Genomic DNA, 22,126 nt, shown 5'->3' with positions numbered 1-22,126 from the left:
TTCCGCACGGGCTCCTTTACATTCGTCGAGCGTTAAGAACTTATTCGAAGAAATGTTCCTGCCACCGGTGAATGAATATTTGATAATCATTTTCGTCCACTCAACGGAACTTTCCGTGTTCTTAAGGTGATATTTCGTGAAACTTCAAAATTGCTCCGGTCGGAAATAAAAAGAGTTCCAGTTTTCTGTACCGATTATCAAGAAACGTTAGCTGGATAAAAATTTGTTCTTTTCGATGGTCTGAAATTCTTTTATCTTTCCGCCGTTTTATGTGTCACCATTTCTGTCTGAAACGCATGAAATCCGCAGTCTGGTCATGACAGTTGCAATTTTCGTATGAAAATCGCCATTCGTAAGCCATATATTTTATCCCGAATAGTCCGGCCGACGTTTTATATAGATTTCTGCACTCGCGCGAAACCGCCATGCACGCCGGTTTCGCTATAAAACGGCAATCATTATGAAATAGTTACGAGTTCAAAGTCGACGGCGGAGTTTCGTCGACGAGCTTCTGGCGGAGTCGTTGCTCTGCTTAAAATTCCGATCGTTTTAAATCCCGCGGAGTGAAAGGGAGAAAAAGAGACAGAGAGAATGAGCAGGAGAGGGGTGGGGGGTCGGAGGGAATCGATATCATCCCACAAGCGGTCCCGCAAATCCGATTCGAACGAACGATAGAAACAAAGAGGGGACGATTGTACCTTTCCGTGTCGCCTTTCTCTCTTTCTCTCTCTCCCTCTTTCTCTCTCTCTCTCTCTCTCTCTCACGATCCCTGTTTCTGTGCGCGTGTAATCCCAACCCCAGCGGTGGATAACGAGGGACAATGACACTTGTAACTCACCATGATGACCGTGCACGTGATGCGTGTCCGGCAGCGGCTTGCCCGACAGGTAGTCCTGCTTGCAGACGAACTTGTTGTCGTCCAGGACGTAGAGCTCCTCTCCGGTGCTCATCTGCTTCCGACACACCAGGCAGGTGAAGCAATTCAGGTGGAAAACCTTGTCCCTCGCCTTCCTCACGAGGTCCTGCGGGCTTATCCCTTGGAGGCAACCGCCGCATTTCGTACCGTATCGCCTGCAACAGGCCCGAACGCCAAACCACCACCGTAAATAACCGAAAACAAGTCACGGTTTTTAGAGACTCGACCGAGGTCGACGGCGCTCGCATAATAACATCATTAGGGGTACGGAAACCCGACGATACAGCGAATTCCCGCTATAAGTCACTGGCGCGGTTCCGGCGAGAGACATTTAGACGAAATCTGAGGTTCTCGCCGAACGTTGCATTTGACATAGAAAGTGCACGCTGGAAACGCAAATGTCACTATGACATAGATAGTGACAAGAAGGCTGAGAAAATGTCTTTCTCTGATACAATGTTGCACGTAGAAACGGACAGCGAAGCTCGATATATCGTACACCCCGCGATGGTGTGGGTAGTTCCAATGACTTTTAACCGCGAAGCTTGCACTGACTTATAACGGGAATTCACTGTATCGGGTCGGATTCGTACAAGTATAAACACGCGAGAACCCGAATATTTCCGGTACTTGATAGGGGGATCGGGATTCTCGAAATTTCGAAACGAGCCTCGTCGGATACACGATCAACATTTTCTTGTGTTTTGCAGATTTGCACATACTATAAAAGCATAAAAATCCGCAATCTAAAGTTTCAGTCAAGTTTTTCCAGATCTCTCAGCAAGAAAATGAATTCCTGTACATACAGAAGGAAGAAACCGATTTAATAACAAAGTCTACGAATTAACTTTGAGAAACTTGAATGTTTCTAAATATTCGCGACCATTAAGTGTATAAATGAATTCGTAGCACTCACAATTAATCAACTGTAATATTATTTGAAAATCAAATCTTTTGCCTGCTACATTCGAGATTGATTAATTATTTCTAACTTGGAGGGCATGCATAGAAAGTGACAGATATTATTTTAGAGAGTAGAAGGTATTTTCGTTATTTGTAAATAATTCATATATTCGTGAAGAGAGGGCTACGAATGAATTTGTGCAACTAATAAATTGTAAAAATAGTATAGATTTTTATTTTATTGGTAATTTGACCAGTTCTTTGGTGAAGTATCTATATTATTATTTAATGGTGCAATGTCAACAGTTTGTAATTTCGTGTAACATATTTTCATAGAATTTCACGTGAATACGAATTCTGGAACAGAGCAGCTTAGCAAGAAATAGTGGTTAAATATCTCTCACAATAATATATACTGCGCAGGTGTAGTTCCGATCATTGAATGTAGTCATATTGCAGTAAATTATGTCACAGTCCCGTTCCTTACGAGGCAAAACCCGTTAAATCTTCAATTCTTATTCGAATCGACCGGCCGAGGTTTTTTTTATTTCCCCGGCGCTGAAAAGCCGGATAATGAGCGCACGCGTCTCCACGGGCTTTTGGGCGGACCGTGATTAATCGTTAAACGCGGTTTCCCGACGCAAGTTCCTCCCGGATTCCTACTTCTCCGACGCTGCTTTCTTTTTCTCGGTAACCAGTTGCGCCCGTAACAACGCGAAAACACGTTTTCCTCCGCACTACGAACGCGTTAACACGGATTTGACCCTTTGTCCTCCGGCGCACAGCGAGCCGTTTCTATAAAGTAGGTGGAACTAATTAAAAAATTTTTATTTCATGAAACAGGTCAAAGCTGGGTCTTCAGGTAAGCTAATACTCGACACAGAAAAAGTCACAGGCCGATCTCCGATGTCATCTGTTACATAAATAATAGCCAAGATCAAGACTCTTCTTGCCAATTAAGGTAAATGGACTTTTATGGTATTTTTGGTACGGTCTACCAAAAAGCTTTTACATTTTTACCTCCTACTAACGTCGTAACTCACTGTTACACTGTCACGTAAAATAATATTTAATGTTCTTTGTATTAAAATTTTCATTTCGCGAAATAGGTCAAAACTGGGTCTTCAGGTAAGCTAATACTCGACACAGAAAAAGTCACAGGCCGATCTCTGATGTCATTTGATGAATAAATAATAGCCAAATTCAAGACCCTTCTTGCCAGTTAAGAATGGACTTTTATAGTATTTTTGGTGATGTCTACCAAAAAACTTTTATATTTTTACCTCCTACTAAAGTCGTAATTCAGTATTACGCTGTGGCGTAAAATAATATTTAAACGAGAAACAAATACTGAAAAATATATTGTATACATACTTCAAGAAAAGTCGTAAAGATAAATAGCGATGTGATAATGTTGTATGTACGAAATTGTGCGCAGAAGTTTGAAAGGTCAATTTGACCGGCCGTGGTAGGTTTAGTGTTAAACCACTGCTATTCGTCATAATTTCAAAAAAAAAAAAAAAAAATTATTCATTTCACGGTATTCAGCACGTATACATCGGCGCGGCAATAGCTTTCATAGTTATAATATTTTATTAAACGGAACGCACCCTCTCGTAAAATATGAAACGATTTATTACCGCAGAAAAGACATAAATTTGGCGAGTGTCGTGCGTTATAATTTGGAATAACGGCATGCGCAAATTTGATTTGTAGACTGCGGATTTTATGCATTCGTGGCAAAACTCAATAGGCAAATACAAAACTGAAAAGATATCAGAAACAATTAAAGATGTTGTTACGTTGCTCTCTGTTAAAACTATTAAGAAAAGAAACACAACTTATTTCACTCCTGTGTTCTGTACAGTTTAATGCAGAAAGTTTTAATTTCGCGTAAACGTCCATGGTCTGCTAACCAGATGCAGTGAGTTCTCGATATATGTCACAAACACGGGTCTTGCCAGCGTCATGCATCGTCCAGGAGACATACTCGAGCCGTGTTATCATCCAGTTTATCATCCAGGCCTTGGCGACATATATCACTGTACTTAGTATTTTCAATGGAAATTAATGCGAAGAAAATATCGAGAAGACACGTCTATCTTTATTCGTTTCAACAGAATCTTACGCGCTCGGAGGGCTCTCATATTGCTTCAATCATTTTCAACACTTTGAGTCTCAAAGGATCATCGCGTCCATAGCGCGACACTTTTTCTACTTATTCGTTTCGACATTTTCATTTTCCCGCCATCGGCGACACGCCGTACACGCGATCGCTTTGTGCCGTCTCCCGCACACAGAACGAAAAGGAAAGTCAATGTTGTGAGAGGAATGACGTTTATTGGTCCCGGTGCTTGCAGGTCCTGTCATTAAGCCGCGCGACTCGCGAACGTCGATAAAAGAAATATGGCGCTCCTAAAGAGATGGGACTTTAACGTCCTCATAGAGCGTAAAAAGTTAAAACCCTTCGGTGCCGTAAAAGCGCGTCTCGCGGTTACCGGCGCGGCGGTCGACCGGTCGATTTTTTCACCGGGACGCGTCCTACTTGTTAATTTCATATTAGTCGCTTCTTCCTTTTCCCTGGCCCTCCTCTTTCTCCGCCGTAAAGCGTTCGACGGCCTCCCGAGGGAACCGACAGAAACGGATTTCGAGGGAGAAGAGCTTGATTCGGTTTTTCGAAACGGTTCGCTTCGGAATGTTGTCCGATGCTCTGTTGTGACTCTTACGTCGGTTCTCGACTTTTCGAAAATTCGGGACTTTGACAGCAGACAAAAATTGTCGGACACATTCCATCCCGTGGTGGCAATCGAGGCGAATGTTTACCAATATTACAATATTTGCACGCGACGCTGTGAACTTGTGACTTTTCACTCTGTTATATAATCTATTTCAAAGACTAATGGATTAATGCAGCAAATTAACAGCAGGTTTACTGGACCCGGCTTCTAATATTTTTAATCTAGGAGTTACTCAGCAAATTTATTTCTTTAGGTATATATTATTTAAAAAATGGCTAAAATCTTGGATAGACACGTTCTTCTTATTTTTATACAGTAATGTAAAATACTCACTTTTACAGTGCTCCGTAAACCTAGAGTTACAGCAATTGTACAAGTGTACAAATTTGTCACCATGAATAACATTTTTTACAGAAAAGAATAGGTAAAACTCGAGGCAGTAAAAACAATGGAAGAATTTAGGAGTACTGTCACTTTGTTTTTCACTTGTTCAAATAACAGAAAATAAAAAGAAATAAGTTTCTATTTTGCCTAAATATCCGCAGCCCGTTAACAACTGTAACCAATTTGAGCCCATACGACACGTTATAAACGCAAAAAGAAATTTTTTAAAAATGGTAAAAAGGTAATTGAACGTAGATAAACAAAAACAAGGCGAGCCTACGTTCGCTGCCAAAAATTGAGGACGTTTAGGTTCCGTTCGAAAAGACTTTACCGTGTCTGAGCCAAACAGGAGCAGCCAATAAACGAGCATAGTGTTTCGAGAGCAGTGGACCCGAGCCAGGACATTGCAAGGAAGCCGATCAACATATTAGCTTACGTCACAATCCTGCCGGTGATACCATAAACACGTTGGCTGGAAGACGTAGCGCACCGTGTTATTACTTTTTTCTATACCATAAGTGTGAGCATAAAATGCACTTTTACGAGACTTTAAATTACAAGTTTCTAATCTCGACACGATGTAATCTTACGCAGTTGCCCGGGCAAGTGCATAAATCAAGGAGACACGAAAAAAAAATTCTTATTTCCTACGAACTAATTTATGCGATACATACCGGTAATGATCGATAAACAGTTCGGTGAAACGAATTCATTGAATTTCGCCGGACGAAACGGTAAACAGAACTTGACCGAAGAGGTTCGGCCATTTTCCAACGAATCGCACCTCTACCACCGCCGGTCAAAATGACCGGTTCCAGATTTTTTATTATACAATCACTGAAATTATAAAGATACTTTAACGGTCCGGAAGTATTTCAAGTTTACTTCCCACCAGGTCCAAGCTATTTTTCATACGAAGAGAAATTGTGGACTCAACATTTTTATATCAAGTATAGAAAGGAAAATATTTAAATTTTAGTTTAGACTAATAGGATAACAAGATGATTTAAATTTGATTTTTGCCGCCATACACGCGGCATTGGGCCCGGTAAGTAAAAGTCCCATGCCGCTTATATGGCGGCATTGGTCCGTTAAGGGTTAAATTAATAAATATATTTAGCAGAGTATGTATTGCAACACGAACGGCACAAAATCCAAATAAATTCAGTCTCGTCATTTTCATAAGACAACATGTATCAGTTACTTTTAAGGCTCGGTAGGTTTAGTGTCAAATACTAATCACTAGATTGCGGATTATGTACTTTTATGAGATTATGCAGATTCTGAGATAAAACTTCGGATCGAAAAGGGTTAATAAAACTTTCTATTTTAAAATGTAACCGTTCATGTTTTAATTTCAAATCGCGCCCATAAATTTTTGCAATTATCCGATACAATCACACAGGAGCAACAGGGTTGGAGAAGACGTGTGCGCGATTGTTTTTACGAGTTCGGATAAGCGACGTGCTGGAAACTAAAAGAAAATTTATTCAATTTCATGAAAATTCCAATAACCACTCGATAAAATTTTTCTGTCCGAAACTTTTAAGAAGGATGCGATTTTAAATACAGTTAAAATAATAAAAGATCAAGGGCTACATAAGGGTTAAGCTTATTTTCAACGATTCTACAAAGATGTTCGTTCACCTTGATCATTGCTTCAATTAATCGATGCAGGGCGGGCCATTATCATTTGGCTGCTTCACTTGCTCGCATTGGCATCATCGATGACCCCAAATGTAAATGTAACCAAGAGCAGGGAACGCTTAACCATGTTCTATGGCAGTGCAAGCTATACAATGATCAGCGGATAAAACTTATCCAAAATCTTTCTAGAGCAGGATTTCAATTGCCATTGGACATAGGTTGCTTAACAGCTGATCCTAATATTAATGCGTGCGTATATATCATAGCCTTTCTAAATACATGTAACCTACGTGCCTAAGAATCTTCGTTTCTTTTTATATTGTCACTAACGTTCCCGTTATACCATACAATATACTTTGTAATACTCTGTACTAAGCATTACGTAGTAACAAATCTCATAAGAGATTTCCTAAATAAATAAAGAGAAAAAAAGGAATAAGCGACGCGCCGCGAGCAGTTTGCGCAACAGTTCGCTCGGCAACTGGTTCGGTGGATTGAGCGTTCGGACAGTGACGTTTAGGACAAATGGAGTCCCACTGTATAAATGTCGTCTCCGCGTCGTCAATTCTCGGGCGCGGCTGGCCGGTCCCTTCGAGCCGATCAAAAATCCATGAAACAGTAACACAGGGGCCCTAAACGATCGCCGGTGCGAGGATGCTTGCAGAGATCCTCGACGGCGAAGTGGACGCGGCACGGCCTCGTCTACGGGACCCCGTGGAACCAGCACGCACCACATACATAAACTGCAGGGTCCGTGGCGAATCGTGGTCGGGATCCACCCCCTTTTTTTTACCGGGTCCCGGCTGTCCTATATTTCTTGCTACACGCCAGAATTCCAGCGTGCCTCTTTACGCTCTCCTCTTTAAGGGAGCCCGCTGCCCACCCCTTTCTTCCCCGACCTCCTCGAACCTCCTCAACCTTCCTCCTCCGCGCTCCTCCCACCCCCTCCCCCCCCCCCCCTCGTTCGTCGTTTTCTCACACAGCCGAGGGACCCCACGAAAACACCACGTAAGCCTTTCTATTAATGATTTTTACGGCCAGCCTCCGTTTCTTTTTCTTCTACGAGGAAGAAAGGACCTGCTGCGCCTCGCGCGCTCCCCATAAAAAGAGAAAATCGCTGGGTCCGAAGGGTGGCCCTCGGGGTACTCTCTGTCTCCTTCTCCCTTCCCTTATCCTTCTCTCTCTTTTTCTGTTTCTCGTTCTCGTTCTCGTTCTCGTTCTCGTTCGGTGACGTATGCATTCGCGGAGGTTGACACGGGCCCGGCTAATTGGTGTAATTAATTAAACAATTCCTGTAATTAAACCACCAGCAGGATTGGTACCGCGAGGCGAGAGCAACCCGAGGGAAAGAGAGACGAGCGAAAGTAGCCGGGAGAAGGACGAAGGGGAGGGAGGGGGGCAGGCTGGACCTCTGCAGCCCCGACAGCGTAATGACCACTGGTCAAGAAATATCTCCGGCTTCTGCTTCCGTGAGAAGATTGTTAGGAACTACGCGTACCCACTGCTAATTTGGACAGGTTGATGAATAGTTTGAAAAAGTGTGCCGGCTGATTATAGGATGCTTCGCGGTAAGTACGCCGCGTAATAGTTATAGATGACTGCGTCGATCGATAAAAGGTATCCTTGTAGGTTGTTGCATTTCTCTCTCTCTCTCTCTCTCTCTCTCTCTCTCTCTCTCTCTCTCTCTCTTTTCTTTTCGTTTCGGCCGTCACGCCTCTTTTTCTTGTTTTCATGGCAAACAAAAGGCTACTTGACCGAAACGATACGCTCGTGAACGAGTCTCGCGGACGAACGCATAGGACGGACGATCGGCGTAAAAACACGTTATTTAACACGATTGATTGGATCATTGATTGGCGAGGTCGCCGTGCGTTGTCCATGGGGTCTCGTCGATTTTTTAAACCGTTCCTCACGACTGGGAGCAAGCACTTGACGTTGCAATTCTACGTTCGGCAATTCAAACTTTTTCACTTTTGAATAGCATTAAGTCTTGCCTATATTATATACGCTACCGCTCAAAAGTATCCGGACACTTGCGAAATATGTATTGGCATCGCATAAAAGTTATCTCAGTGCCTAAAATAGTGACCAAAATCGATGTTTATTAGTTTCTTGTGAAATATCTAACGTTTTAAGTTAAAAATTACGTATGCGGAAGTTACCAATACTACACTAGAATTAAATACGAGATCGACGTATCCACCGCGGAGTGTCCGGATACTTTTGAGCGGTAGCGTACGCGTACCGTGTCATATTTTTGTTAACCCCTTGCCGTATTATTTTCTTCGCATCTACAATGATTCTTCTTCGTTCTTAGTAATTTTCCAGTAGAAAAAGAAAATCTATATTCATTGCATGTGTATAGACACTTTACTGGCTTTAATATTTTATAGCAAAAGAATACAATTTTATTTCTATTTACAGGAAAGGAATACCATTCCTATCTAGCAGACTCTGTTTGAAATCTTCGTCACAACTCTAACTTTTGTACGGGAAGGAGTTATTAATACAACTTTTCTATAGGCTAAAATCTACAACGTGTCTCATTCGCAAAAGTATCTGTATACGAAGGCAGCAGTGCTGTATGCCAATGACTTCTCCGAGTAGATTTGATGATACTAAGCACCTTGTTTTGATAAAGGGGTAGAGGCGTTTGTCTATAGAGCGATTTTTCTATATACGTCGCCAAGGCCTGGTCGATAAACGTCGCGGAATTATCCCCATTTATCGAAGCTCGAGGAGCCTCGGACGCCGAAGAGTGTAAACATAACACGGACGCTGGCAAGGCCCGTGTTGTTGACATCTATCGAGAATTTACTGTACACACTTTATTAACAGTTTATTTACACGATACGATGTTCGCGATGTGATGTGCTGACGCAATGTCTCGGTGGTCTTTGAATTTGTGTCTCGGGGTGGGAAATGGCCATAAACTTTATTTGGCCTTGTGAAGGTCGTGATTTTCCAAGCGCTTAGCTGGTCGTCGATTCACCGTTCTGTCGCACGTGGTGTTAAGTGTTTTATTGGTGTCGTCATCGGTCGCGGTGGTCGTAAAAACTACCTGAATTTTGCAATTCCCCGGCCCTTGTATTTATGCGGCCCAAGTCGCTGCAGGGACGGTTCGGCACGTCCTTTCGCAGCTGTTCCGATCCGCAAAAGTTTCGAAATTGCTCGTCTATACGAGCGACAAATAGTAATGTTATGTAACAATTTTTGAAAAAGTGAAACCTTGGATGTGTCACTCTTCAGCAGTGCAATCATTATTTACGTGCTGCGCAGCGCTCGTATCAATCATTAGAAACTGAAAGGTAAACAAGTTTCACGCTTTTAATACTTACAACGTTGAAATACTTCGAACTTTAATGCTTAGAGCTTTTAATACCAGAAGGATTGGGATTTATATGAATTGAAAAATATTATAAATGAACAATTGATTCCATTCTTGCCACAAACGCATAAGATATTCTCAGTCTGGTCGCAAGTTTGTCACTTCAATCAATTTCAGTATCAGAATTTTTTAAAATCATTTTCAAAGTTCTGTATTCTTTTAAAGAAATACAATTTAACCCATTTGCATCATTAGCGTATATATACGCTCAATTTACTTTTTCTCATAATGCTGAAATATGAAGTTCTTTTACTTGTAGTTATTTTTGTACTTAAATATAATTAGAACAAAAGTTTGGTGATAAAGGACTTCTTTTCATATTTCCTTGTGACGCAAATGGGTTAAACAGATTACACGTAATTACAGAAAAATGTTGTAAAAAAATCGGCGCACAGGAGAAAAGTTGGAGAAAGGCTGGATCGACCGATTTTTGCCGCAATCATCTGTTCGATTGAAGAGCATTGGCGGGGCGGGCTGTCTTGTCAAGCTTTGAACAAGCCATGAAGAAGAAGGCAGCTCGTTTCAACGTCGAGCTTTTCCGGTGGGGAGGGGGGAGGAGAGAGTTCCATCGGGAAGCTGCCGTTTCCACGCGTTGAAGAAATAATGTGGGTCGCGGGTCACGTCGGACACGCGGTTCCGTCGGTTGCCGCGATAGCAATAAAATAATGGAGAAACGAAGAGGGTCGCGGCGAATTCGGGTCGACCGATACGCGATACGTAGACCGGCGCGGCGGAAAATTTCCGCGGGAATTTGAATGCACGCCGGTCGACGCGACGCGACGTCGGAAGTGCAGCCGGAGAGGAACGCGCGAGAGAACATCAATTGAGATATATTTACTTTCGAAAGCCGGCAGCCCTAAGGGACCGGTGGTAATTGCTATAATTAATCGCGTGATTCCTGTAATTAAAGCGATCGGAATTGCTAGCTGGAAGTATACGGGCTCCGATGCTTCCGTAATAATACGGCCGCGGGAGGATCGGGCAGACGAATCGTTTTCGCCAGATTTATTAGCACGCGCGCACCATGCGCCACCATGCGCCGCCATTCAGCCTCGCTGCAGCTTCCTACGCGGAATCGTTTCTTTTTAACCCCGGACACTCGAGGGTGTTTACAATCGGTTGCATAACCGGCGAATTGATTGATGAGAAGCGCTCCACGTCTGTGGTTTACAACGGCCGCGAAATTATCGCCGGACTTTAAATTATTACCGAGTTATTGCTCAGCGAGACCGAAAGATCTCTGTTAGCGAGCCTATCGTGTGAACGCTGGAATCTCTTATGGGATTGACAAGCATCATTCTTAGCGTCGGATGGCGGGGCCCGGGTCCGTTCCGACCCAGTGTCCTGAAGGCATCACCTTGTCATTCATTTCTTGCCGGTGAATTTCAATCAAAAGTTACAAAATGGACCTAGATGAAATTCATAAACTCATAAATAGAATGAATATTAAATGTAAATGAATGAATGTTAAATGTAAATTCTTTCTAAAATGCTGTCTGCATTCTTGTTTAACACCTCGACTGCTAAACTAGAAACCTCAAAAGTTCCATAAAATCAAAGTAAGTTATTTAATGAAATAAAAATTGAAAAAAATTTAATATATGATGTTGAGTGGCCCTCCAACTTTCTTGCATTTTACAGATCCTAATCTTTGGCACAATGAATATATTAACGTAAAAATTCATTTTAAAACCTGGACAAATATACCCACATACGGGTGACATGGCAGTCAACGTGTTAAACAATTGTAAACTCAACGAATGTCGGCTCACTTCGTTCCGACATTATGGCACTAGCCAACGTGTACTGGCTGTCAATTTTTATTAGTTTACACCCTGCAAGGCAAATGTTTTTGACGACTTTATAGCAGCCACGGTTAGGCCCATTCGAATCTTTACAGGTCAATTTTATTTTACATATTTCCGAACCTAGTTCTTTGAGATCAAGGCTTATTGTTAAAGTTTGTCGCCATTCGAGAATTAACATGAACGATGAAGTATCCTTTCCAGACTGGCGAGGATAGTGCGTATCCAAATTTAGAAAATCACCAACAAAAGAATAATCAAACCTACACGTGCACTGGGTCAGTTGAAAATATCGAAAGGCATCGGAAAATTTGTTATACACTCGCTCAAATCAGAAAACCGCATATTTTCTAATTTATTTAATAGTGGCTCCAAAAAGTATCTGCACACTAAACTTCCGATTTTCACGAAACTGTCGACGTTTAACCCCTGGCGCTCGAGTTAGACTCGTGATGAGGATTGCGAGCATAATCTGTCAAAGGTTATGCGAATGTGTCGAGGTGACTTTTCATGGGCAATGTAAATTTATTTATCTTTTACGATCGTTCCGAATCTCAACAGAAGCAGCTTCGCAATTTTGATTGGACGCTGGGAGTCTATTCGAATTTCTGGATTAATCACGCGAATTACAGTGAATTCTCGATATATGTCAACGACACGGGTCTTGCCTGCGTCAAGTATCGTCCAGGAGACGTACTCGATCCGTGTTATGTTTACACTCCTCCGGGACCGGGACCTCACGAGCTTTGGGGTGTACTCCGCGGTAGTGGGGATAATTCCGCGACGTTTATCATCCAGGCCTTGGCGACGTATATAGAGAAATCACTGTAAATAGCGTGGTTAAGTGAGAGGATGCTAAGGAAAAATAATACCCCGAGGTAGTGGGGATAATTCCGCGACGTTTATCATCCAGGCCTTGGCGACATATATAGAGAAATCACTGTAAATCGCGTGGTTAAGTGAGAGGATGCTAAGGAAAAATAATACCCCGAGGTAGTGGGGATAATTCCGCGACGTTTATAATCCAGGCCTTGGCGACATATATAGAGAAATCACTGTAAACGGCGTGGTTAAGTGAGAGGATGCTAAGAAAAAATAATACCCCGAGGTAGTAGGGATAATTCCGCGACGTTTATCGTCCAAGCCTTGGCGACATATATAGAAAAATCGCTATAGTTGGGAAAGTCCTTCCTGCGAGATCGATTCTCGCTATTTCCCGCGGACAACAAATCGATCCTGCGATCGAAGCGGCGGAGAATCACCACTGACCACTGACCGTGGAAAACGATTCCCCGAAGAAGTTGTTCCTGCGGCCGAGCGATGACTCGGCTCGCGGGTCAAATGGCGCGGCGCGGCGCTGTGAACACACACCTTGACCTATTGCAGAAACTTTAATTACCGTCCAATTCATTATTTCTCTGTAAACACCCGGCACCGTCGCCGTCAACCACCTCCGTTCGGCTTCCCTCGCGTTTGCCCGGCAGCGGCGCACATGCGCCCGGTGTCTCGAATAGGTACACCGATCAAGGGAATAAACACCCGCGCGATCATTCTCAAGGCGGGAGTCTAATTAACGGAATCCAATTAGCGGGGAGAGAGAGAGAGTGAGAGAGAGAAAGAGAGAGAGCGCACGCTTTCACGGCCGGCGTCCTCCGGCTCTTCTATTAGTCTTGCCCGGCAATCGTTCCCGAAGTGACCAACAATTTGACCCGTTACGGGCAAATATTGGGAACACTCCAGGCATCAAGATTAGCATCGTTCGAAACACACCTGAGCAAAATTTCGAGAAAAAATATTTAACACTAAACCTACCACGCGCGGTCAAATGACCGTTTTTGAAATTTCGTTTAGAATTTCTTGTATACAACGTTACTGTATCGCCATGTAACTTATTGACTTTTCCCATAATATACATACAACCCATTTTTCAATATTCACAACTTTCTTTATTGTTTACTTTCCGAAAAAATTTCATAGCATGTCTTTCTATGTTAAGATACATATTTTTTTCGAAGCGGTCATTTCACCGCTCATGGTAGGATTAGGTACACATGAAATGTCGGTAGGTTTAGTGTTAAAATACTATTTTAAATAGTATAATTTAATGCGGTTCAAATAAAATACTACTTTAAATAGAACGAAAAATTTCGGCAAATAAAATATTTTTATTCTGATAACCTGATACATAACATAAAATATTTTAATGTTGTATTTCAAATGTTTCCTTACAATGAAAATAAGTTGAGCAAATAGTTAATATTATAAATGATAATTTTTAACATAAGAAACTACAATAGTTAACAAAGTATTATTTGTAGCCTAATTACGAATGTTTGCATGTAACATGTTGATAAACAGACGACAACATTACACGCAACAAAATATCAGAAAAGTATAAATTACTATCAACTACATGAAATACTATTTTACACAGTCATACAAGACAAGTCTCACTATTTTCAATATTTTCTGAATAAAATACCATTTTTAACTCGTATTTCAAAAACTTTTTCTTATAAATAAAAGAATTTATTTGCATGATTATAGGTGTGCTTTGAAAATAAAATGAACTATGTTCTATTTCAAATACTATTTTGCCCAGCACTGGTTCGAAACGCTCGCGCTGTCGAGATATTGCCGAACGTTGATCCACTTTTTTTCCGTTTACCAATTTACGGAAAAGCTTGGCGCTACGACACTAGGAATGTAGAACTGTAGATCGCAAGCGTCAGATTAGCCGTCGAAAGACGGAATGTGTATCAGATACAAAGTGGCGCCGAGCCGTTTTCAATCCGCTATCATTTTTATCAACCGTGCTACTTCATTATCGATACCTTATTATCGCTTTGTTATCTACATTCTAGCTAATTGTACATATGGTTTATTGTTTATGCATCGAAAACTTGTCCTTTCTGCAACGCCGCCTGCCTACACCTCGAACTTCCGGTTCCATTAACCTTTCGAGAACAGTTTTGTGCTGGTTAGACCTTTCCTCGTTACTGTTTACCTTTTTTGGTCATTTTTCTAAAGGTGAAATAAGCGACACAGGGTGCTTCATAATATAATCTTGTTCTCAATTTTGTTACACTCGGTATTCATTTGTTCATCTCTTTTTCACAGAGATTATTTGAACGTGTAAAAATATTCATTTCTGTCATTCGTGAATAGACTGTCAATTTTATACATGTATAGCGTGTTTTCGATACTTTAAGACTCGATGTAGTAAAATATCAATAATTTCCTTTATATTCAAAGTTATTAATCCCAGACATTTCGTTTCGACCTTTCATTACGTATTTTCCTATAGCGTATCGAAATCTGCAGCAATTTATTAACTACAAACAATATTGACGAATACAAACATTTTATTGTATTGTCGCAATTAACGTGGGTTAAAGCGTTTTTGGTTGAAGATATTTGAATGTAGAGAATTCATAATAATACGTATCGGCACTAAACCTATCACCGCCGGTCAAGATGACCGGTTCCAGATTTTATATTTTACAATGACTGAAGTTGTAAAATATTTCGTGGGAAATGTTTAAATAAATATATTTAACGGAGCATGCATAACCGCATAAAATCCAAATAAATTCAATCTCGTCATTTTTATAATACAACATGTATCGGTCACCTTTAAGGCTCGGTAGGTTTGGTGTTAATCAAATAGGTAATTACATCTTTCAATTAAAAGGTGTCGCGGTCACGTACTCCAACATGTACTACAAGTATTGGTGGCTCATTAGCAATTTTCCGATATAACGTCATAGGACCCCTCACAGGTACAGCTACAGTCTTAAATAACGAGATGAGCGTGTACAAGTCTTTATTTTATGAACAATCTTATAAGTAACGAATAAAACGTCCCTACCATCGTACTACTGTCTCCGACATATTTTAGAGGTTGAAACTACCACCGGTATTTTCGTATATAACTTATCATAGATCTCAAAGATCGCTGGTGACCGGGGACGAGTTCGAAGGGGAGACCGATTAATCCGTGAAATATCGGCGATTACGGCGGAGAGGGTGAACACGTGCTTGCGAAACGATTCATAACAGTTATGCTAATGTCCTCGGTTGGTCGCGTAACACCGTGAAACACATAAAATCACATGACGATCCGCCGCCGCTCCGGTCCCGACCGCTCTTTCGTTCCCGCTCGTCGACCAACTTTCTCGGCGTTCGTCGCTCGTTCCTTATCACTTTTCCTCCTCCCGATAGTGCACGTTAATCAAACGAATAATATGTACAAGATTATGCAAATTCGTGCAAGGTTAGAGATCTAGCCGTGGACCGGGTTCGAAATGCCCCGCGACGGTTAATTAGGGTTCCGAGCGTTTCTGAGACTGCTCCGGTATAGGGTAAGAGACCCAATTACTGTGGGGGTACCAATCACCGTGCCTATAGTAATTACACTTATTTTTAAAGCATAATGAATATTGAAAAATCCGTTAATATACAGGGTGTTTCGCCTAACTCGAGCATCTATAATATCTCGCTTGGTTTTTATGGTAGAAGAAAATTTCAGAGGAAGACATTAGTTGGTTCAGAGGGATAAATATTATGATAGGCAAAACAATTTGTTTAAGGTTGTATTTTTTGAGATTTCAAGGTCGTCGAAACTTTTTTAAATATAATGATATGTTTATATTATCGCTATATGATAGCCGAGGTCAAGACGAATCCAACGACCTGTAATATTATGACCTTCACGTGACCTTGTGTTTGTTATCACCAGCGATTCCACACCATACATTTACACACCATGGTGTAGAACTTGTCGAAGTCATTTCGGGTTTTCCAGTGCACGAATAATGCATATTATGTGCATTCAGTTGTCCATGGTTAGAAAAAGTAGCTTCGTCAGTAAAGAGAACGTCATAAAGGAAATTTCTTTGTATTTGCTGCAATGCCCATGTACAAAAAGCAACATGATAAGGAAATATGGTGTGAATGAAATTTATGACGTTGCAGTATTCGGCACTCACTTGCTTCGCAAATGCCCAAAGAACGTCCAATTGTAGTAGGATCAATATTGACTGTAGCCAATACTAAAGTTTCGGCATCTTCTCCAGTAGCAACCTTTGATCGTTTTCTCTTCAGTGATTGAATACTCCCTGTTTTACAAAACAATTGAACTATGCGATCAAAACTTTGTCGAGAAGGATGATTTCTCTCAGGATATACTTCTGCGTACAGTTGAGATGCTTGTACCGAGTTACTTTTAGCCTCACGATAAACTAAAATCATTTCTACCTTTTCTGCATCACTGTACACCATCGTTTCAGAGAAGTAACATTATCTTTCACAATCGAATAAATCCCGATGAATTCCTTAAACGCGCCGATTAGAGTCACCGAAAGGAGAAGAATTTGTATCAGTGTTTACAATTTATTGTAAGTGTGTTTACAGTCATTAGTCAAGGTTCAAGAACATTTCTTGAAACCCTAGGGGGATCATGTCATAAGTAACATTAAGTACCCTACTTTTAGGAATTTTTCATATTCAAGGTCAAGTGAAGGTCATAATATTACAGGTCGTTGGATTCGTCTTGACCTCGGCTGTCATATAGCGATAATATAAACATATCATTCCATTTACAAAAACTTCAATGATCTTGAAATCTCAAAAAATATAACCTTAAACAAATTTTTTGCTTATCATAATATTTGCCCCTCTGAACCAAGTAATGCTTTCCACTGAAATTTTCTTCTATCATAAAAGACAAGCGAGATATTATCGAGTTATGTATAACACCCTGTATATATGTCGCATATCACTTTCTTAACCCCTTCCTAGGGGTCAACAGTAAACGTGGTAAACAGATCAGAGTGAGGCTCGAAAACAGTTGCAATACTAGCCGAAATAGAAATACCTGCGAGACAGACTCGTGATGTTTACGTTTGGCAGATTTTCACTCCACGAGTCCTACTCGTGATGTTTACGTTTGTGGAAAAATCTTCATCGCGAGCCAGACTCGTTAAAATACGGGAAGGGGTTAATATTCATTACGCTTTAAAAATAAGTGTAACTAATATAGGCGCAGTAATTGGTACCCCTACAGTAATTAGGTTCCTCACGCTAGACTACCGATTTCCAGCCCCGCCACTGGAATTACCAATACGAGTTGAACACGCATGACCGCGATGGCACGCCTCCGAAATCGGAAACGGAGGAATGACTCGAGATTTCATTGTTCGGGCCACCCGTTTACAGCCAGACACGCGGTGACGGTTTTGCGCGGGCCGATGATCGATTAACTGGAATTCGCAGGGGTAAACAAGTCGTCGAAGAAGAGCAGAAAACTTTTAAATTCTTCGAACCCTCCTGACGCGAAATGATGGGTTCCAATGGTGAACGAAATTAGTCGAATTTCCTTCACAATTATGAACTCGTTTCGCTCGACTTTAAACAATCTTCGACCGGTGCTATTATTCCAATAAAATAGGGTCCCGCGAACAATAGAGCCGTCGGCTTTGGTTCACCGCCGAAACAGCGAGCATTGTTGACCATTTCCATTGAGAAATATATTAATCGATCGTTTCGGTCACGTCGCTCGCAACAGCCTAATATTGCGCGACGCGGGAAATTGTCAGCGGATTTATTAAATAAATCAATTATCGTGACGGGAGATCGAGCATGTGCCGTGTTTTTAATGAAAGACTGCGCATAATTACTGGACCGATAGAAATATTATGACAATGAACACGAGCGGAACATCGCGCGATCATGGTTCGACATTAGCCTGCGATCATGCGCTGTTCACGTATTCTAATTGTGTGTTCGTCAACAATGCATTTGCATGATCAAATTCGCACGATGTCTGAGCTCAAAGCAGACGATTCGCTGTTACTCCGCGCGCGCGTGTTTTCTTACGGTTTCACAGACGGGTAAATATCCTCGTCTGCTACCCTAGTCATCGCTGATTAGTTGTTTGCTACCCCCACGACAAAGCGGGTAGAGCATCGCTAATTTTAGCCGACAAATTTAGCGATAAGTGTACCCGTAATTGTTAACCTTATTAACCACTTCGAGAGACACAGTAAATTCGTACTGACGAATCCGCGAAGGTTATGCTTATCCAATGAGAACCGCATTCCTCTCACGAGGAGGGGACACTGTAAAGACCAGCGCTCCTTAATGCAACTACGCTTAAATGTTAACCATATCTGGCTTGTCATTAACACAAAATATTATATATTGAACTTTCCAACGACGCCGACGTGCTTGCGTCTGTACATTTAATTGCACTCTTCTTTGTTCCGTGCAGTTATCAACTTTTTGGGTTGTCGTACACTTGCACGTAAACGTAAACATTAATTCAAATAAATATATATTTAAATAAATAAGAGTATACATTAAAACCTACTTGCTAGACTGCGGATTTTAGGAGAAAAATTAGTAGGTGTAATTTTAAGCAGAAAAAATATTAGAAAAAATTAAGCATATTATCTTCAATCTGGTAAACATAATACGAAAGAAAATAAGTTTCTATTTTATCTCAGTTCATTGCAATTCTGATAAAAAAAATTTATTTTGCATAAAGATCCGCAGTCTACTAGTTACTAGCAAATCGGCTCGTTTGTTCAATATATATTGTTGTTTGTTGACGAGTGTTGAATAGTTATACCTTAACAAACAAACAAAGGAATTTGTAATTTTAGTTCCCAATTAAAAGATTGCTTTTCTTCCAAAAAAGTAATTTAAAAGAAAACGGTCTAAAGGATCCCGTAGTTTCGATGGTTTTGTATCAAAGTGTTGTATTAAATTGTTATGCTGGATGTTATTCATCGATGAAATTCATATTTATTATGTGATATCCAGATAAACCGAATTTTATTGGAATCCTTCGAATTCAAAAGTGCTGAGACAATGTCCCCTATAATACATTTTAAATTTCTAGTTTTGGTTTCATTAATTACACTACAGTCAAACCTGTTTTTGTGTGGTATATAAGGACCGCATAAAAGAAACCGCACAGAAAAAATATTCAGAAACTTCATAAATAACAAATAATTTTTTACATGTAAAAAAGTGTCTCACTTAGAAATATTTTCTACTGACATATCGTCAAAGATTTACGAAATAGCGAGAAAGTGCTTTCCAAAGAAAATAAATAATTAAATTACACATGGAAACATTTAAAAAAAATTTAATTTCTCATTTTCAAAATGCACATAATTCAATACTACCCGTCGTAGTCCAAAACGCGCATCTTCTTGCGATGAGAACATCACAAGGGTGTTCTTTTCATACACCGCATAAAAGAAAATCGAACAAAAATAAAAATCGCATAGAAAAGTGCCGCAGAAAAGCAGGTTTGACTATACTCTGATATTCTAAGAATTTCTGGGATCGATGTTTGGCGCTAAATGGCGTTAAATGCCGCACCTGTGCGCTCGAAGGGCTGTTTCGAAGAGGGCGCCGTCGACTTGAAAGAAAATCGAAAGACCGAATTTGCTGATTCTACGAACTTATCGAGCGGAGCGGCGCAGTATCGATTAGCCGGGACACTGAATGTGTTTGTTCGAAACGGGTTCAGTAGCGAATTCTTCATGACCTACTGCAGATGGCCGACCGAGGGGTTCCCGTCTCGCGTGTGACGCAAGAATCAGCGAGAGCGAGTGTCTGGCAAAAACGTTCAGCCGGTGTGCAGGAGAGGCGCTCTCTGATCGCGATCCAACGCTATTGCCGAACCTTCCTGGAAGGGAAACAGCGCCGAAATCTTCTCCGCGTGTTCGCGGCTGGTTTCTCTTTCCGTTTGGTCCGCGCTGCGCCGCGCCATGCCGCTCCGCTCCGCTCCGAGCCGCGCCGCGCCGCGCCGCGCCGCGCCGCGCCGGCCCCGTCACGCCCAACAAACTTCTCCTACGGTTCGTGGCGGGCGTCACGCCGCATTTATAATGTTTCCACGTTCAAGTTTCGACGGGTCTCTCGACTCTGGAGGAGGCCAGCCAGCAGCACCGCGGGTGGAAAGCAAGGACAATGGACCCCTCGTCGGCGCCCTTTCGAGACGGCTGAGAAAAGCCTCGCCGATCTATGATCGCCTTCGATCGTTACGCCTTTGATTTCTAGCCGTGCGCCACGTCGCTCCACGTCTGGACAGGCTCTCCTGTTTTCCAGGCTCCCCCGCGCCGAACACCGCTCCGTTTCTACCAGCCGATCGCGATACACCAGTCGAAATGACTCGCTGGATATCGATTCGTAATTAATTCCTACTTTTTTGTCGAGCCCGCCGACGAACAACTCGATGGGAAACCTCCGCTGAGATTGGCCTCTATCTAGCCGGATACTTTTCACACGGGAATTCCGCGCCAGTCACCGATACTTCCTGAATCCTCTGCATTTGTTAACCCTCCGCCGACAACATTCACGCGCTCAATTTCTTGTAGTTTTGGACTTTCAATACATCTCGACAAAATTCTGAGGTGCTTATTGCACTCTCCAATTTAATGTGCAAGTGTATTCCGATAGCTACTTCGTGGATCCTCTGTATTTGTTAACCCTCCGCCGGCAACATTCACGCGCTCAATTTCTTGTAGTTTTGGACTTTCAATACATCTCGACAAAAATCCGAGGTGCTTATTGTAGTCTCCAATTTAATATGCAAGTATATTCCGATAGCTACTTCGTGGATCCTCTGTATTTGTTAACCCTCCGCCGGCAACATTCACTCGCCTAATTTCTTATAGTTTTGGGATTTCGATACATCTGGACAAAAATCCGAGGTGCTTATTGTAGTCTCCAATTTAATATGCAAGTATATTCCGATAGCTACTTCGTGGATCCTCTGTATTTGTTAACCCTCCGCCGGCAACATTCACTCGCCTAATTTCTTATAGTTTTGGGATTTCGATACATCTGGACAAAAATCCGAGGTGCTTATTGTAGTCTCCAATTTAATATGCAAGTATATTCCGATAGCTACTTCGTGGATCCTCTGTATTTGTTAACCCTCCGCCGGCAACATTCACTCGCCTAATTTCTTATAGTTTTGGGATTTCGATACATCTGGACAAAAATCCGAGGTGCTTATTGTAGTCTCCGATGTAATGTGCAAGTGGTATTCTAGCTGTATCTTTAAATGTTTTGTAATAAAAATTAAAATTCGACGGGAAATTGTGCAGAATTGGACACTTGGAACGCAACGACACATATTGCCGGCGGATTAATTTTAAATTACCTGGATTGCAGTAGAAGGTAAAAACTACGTCATCAAACTGAAAATTTGTTACTCATAACGCTGGTCGCTTCTATGAATGAAATAGCTAAAACTTGTCTGGAATCTATCGCATTTTAATGCGACGTTGTTATAAAATTGTAACCAGACTGCAGATCTTCACGC

The 22,126-nt window shown here is 41.5% G+C and overlaps 1 protein-coding gene across 4 annotated transcripts in view; it reads right to left on the bottom strand.

Moving 5' to 3' along the window:
- The window catches only part of Lim1 (LIM homeobox 1), a 68,427-nt gene that overhangs the window by 21,045 nt on the left and 25,256 nt on the right, over nucleotides 1-22,126 (bottom strand). For all 4 annotated transcript variants that reach the window (XM_076785705.1, XM_076785707.1, XM_076785706.1 and 1 more), the window contains exon 3: nucleotides 839-1,071. In XM_076785705.1, the coding sequence (XP_076641820.1) occupies nucleotides 839-1,071 (233 nt within the window). The remainder of the gene's footprint in view (nucleotides 1-838; nucleotides 1,072-22,126) is intronic.

The sequence above is a fragment of the Halictus rubicundus genome, chromosome 3, assembly GCF_050948215.1.
Source record: "Halictus rubicundus isolate RS-2024b chromosome 3, iyHalRubi1_principal, whole genome shotgun sequence".
NCBI classification, from domain to species: domain Eukaryota; kingdom Metazoa; phylum Arthropoda; class Insecta; order Hymenoptera; family Halictidae; genus Halictus; species Halictus rubicundus.
Note: the sequence above shows the minus strand (reverse complement) of the source record. Positions and strands in the feature narration are given on the sequence as shown.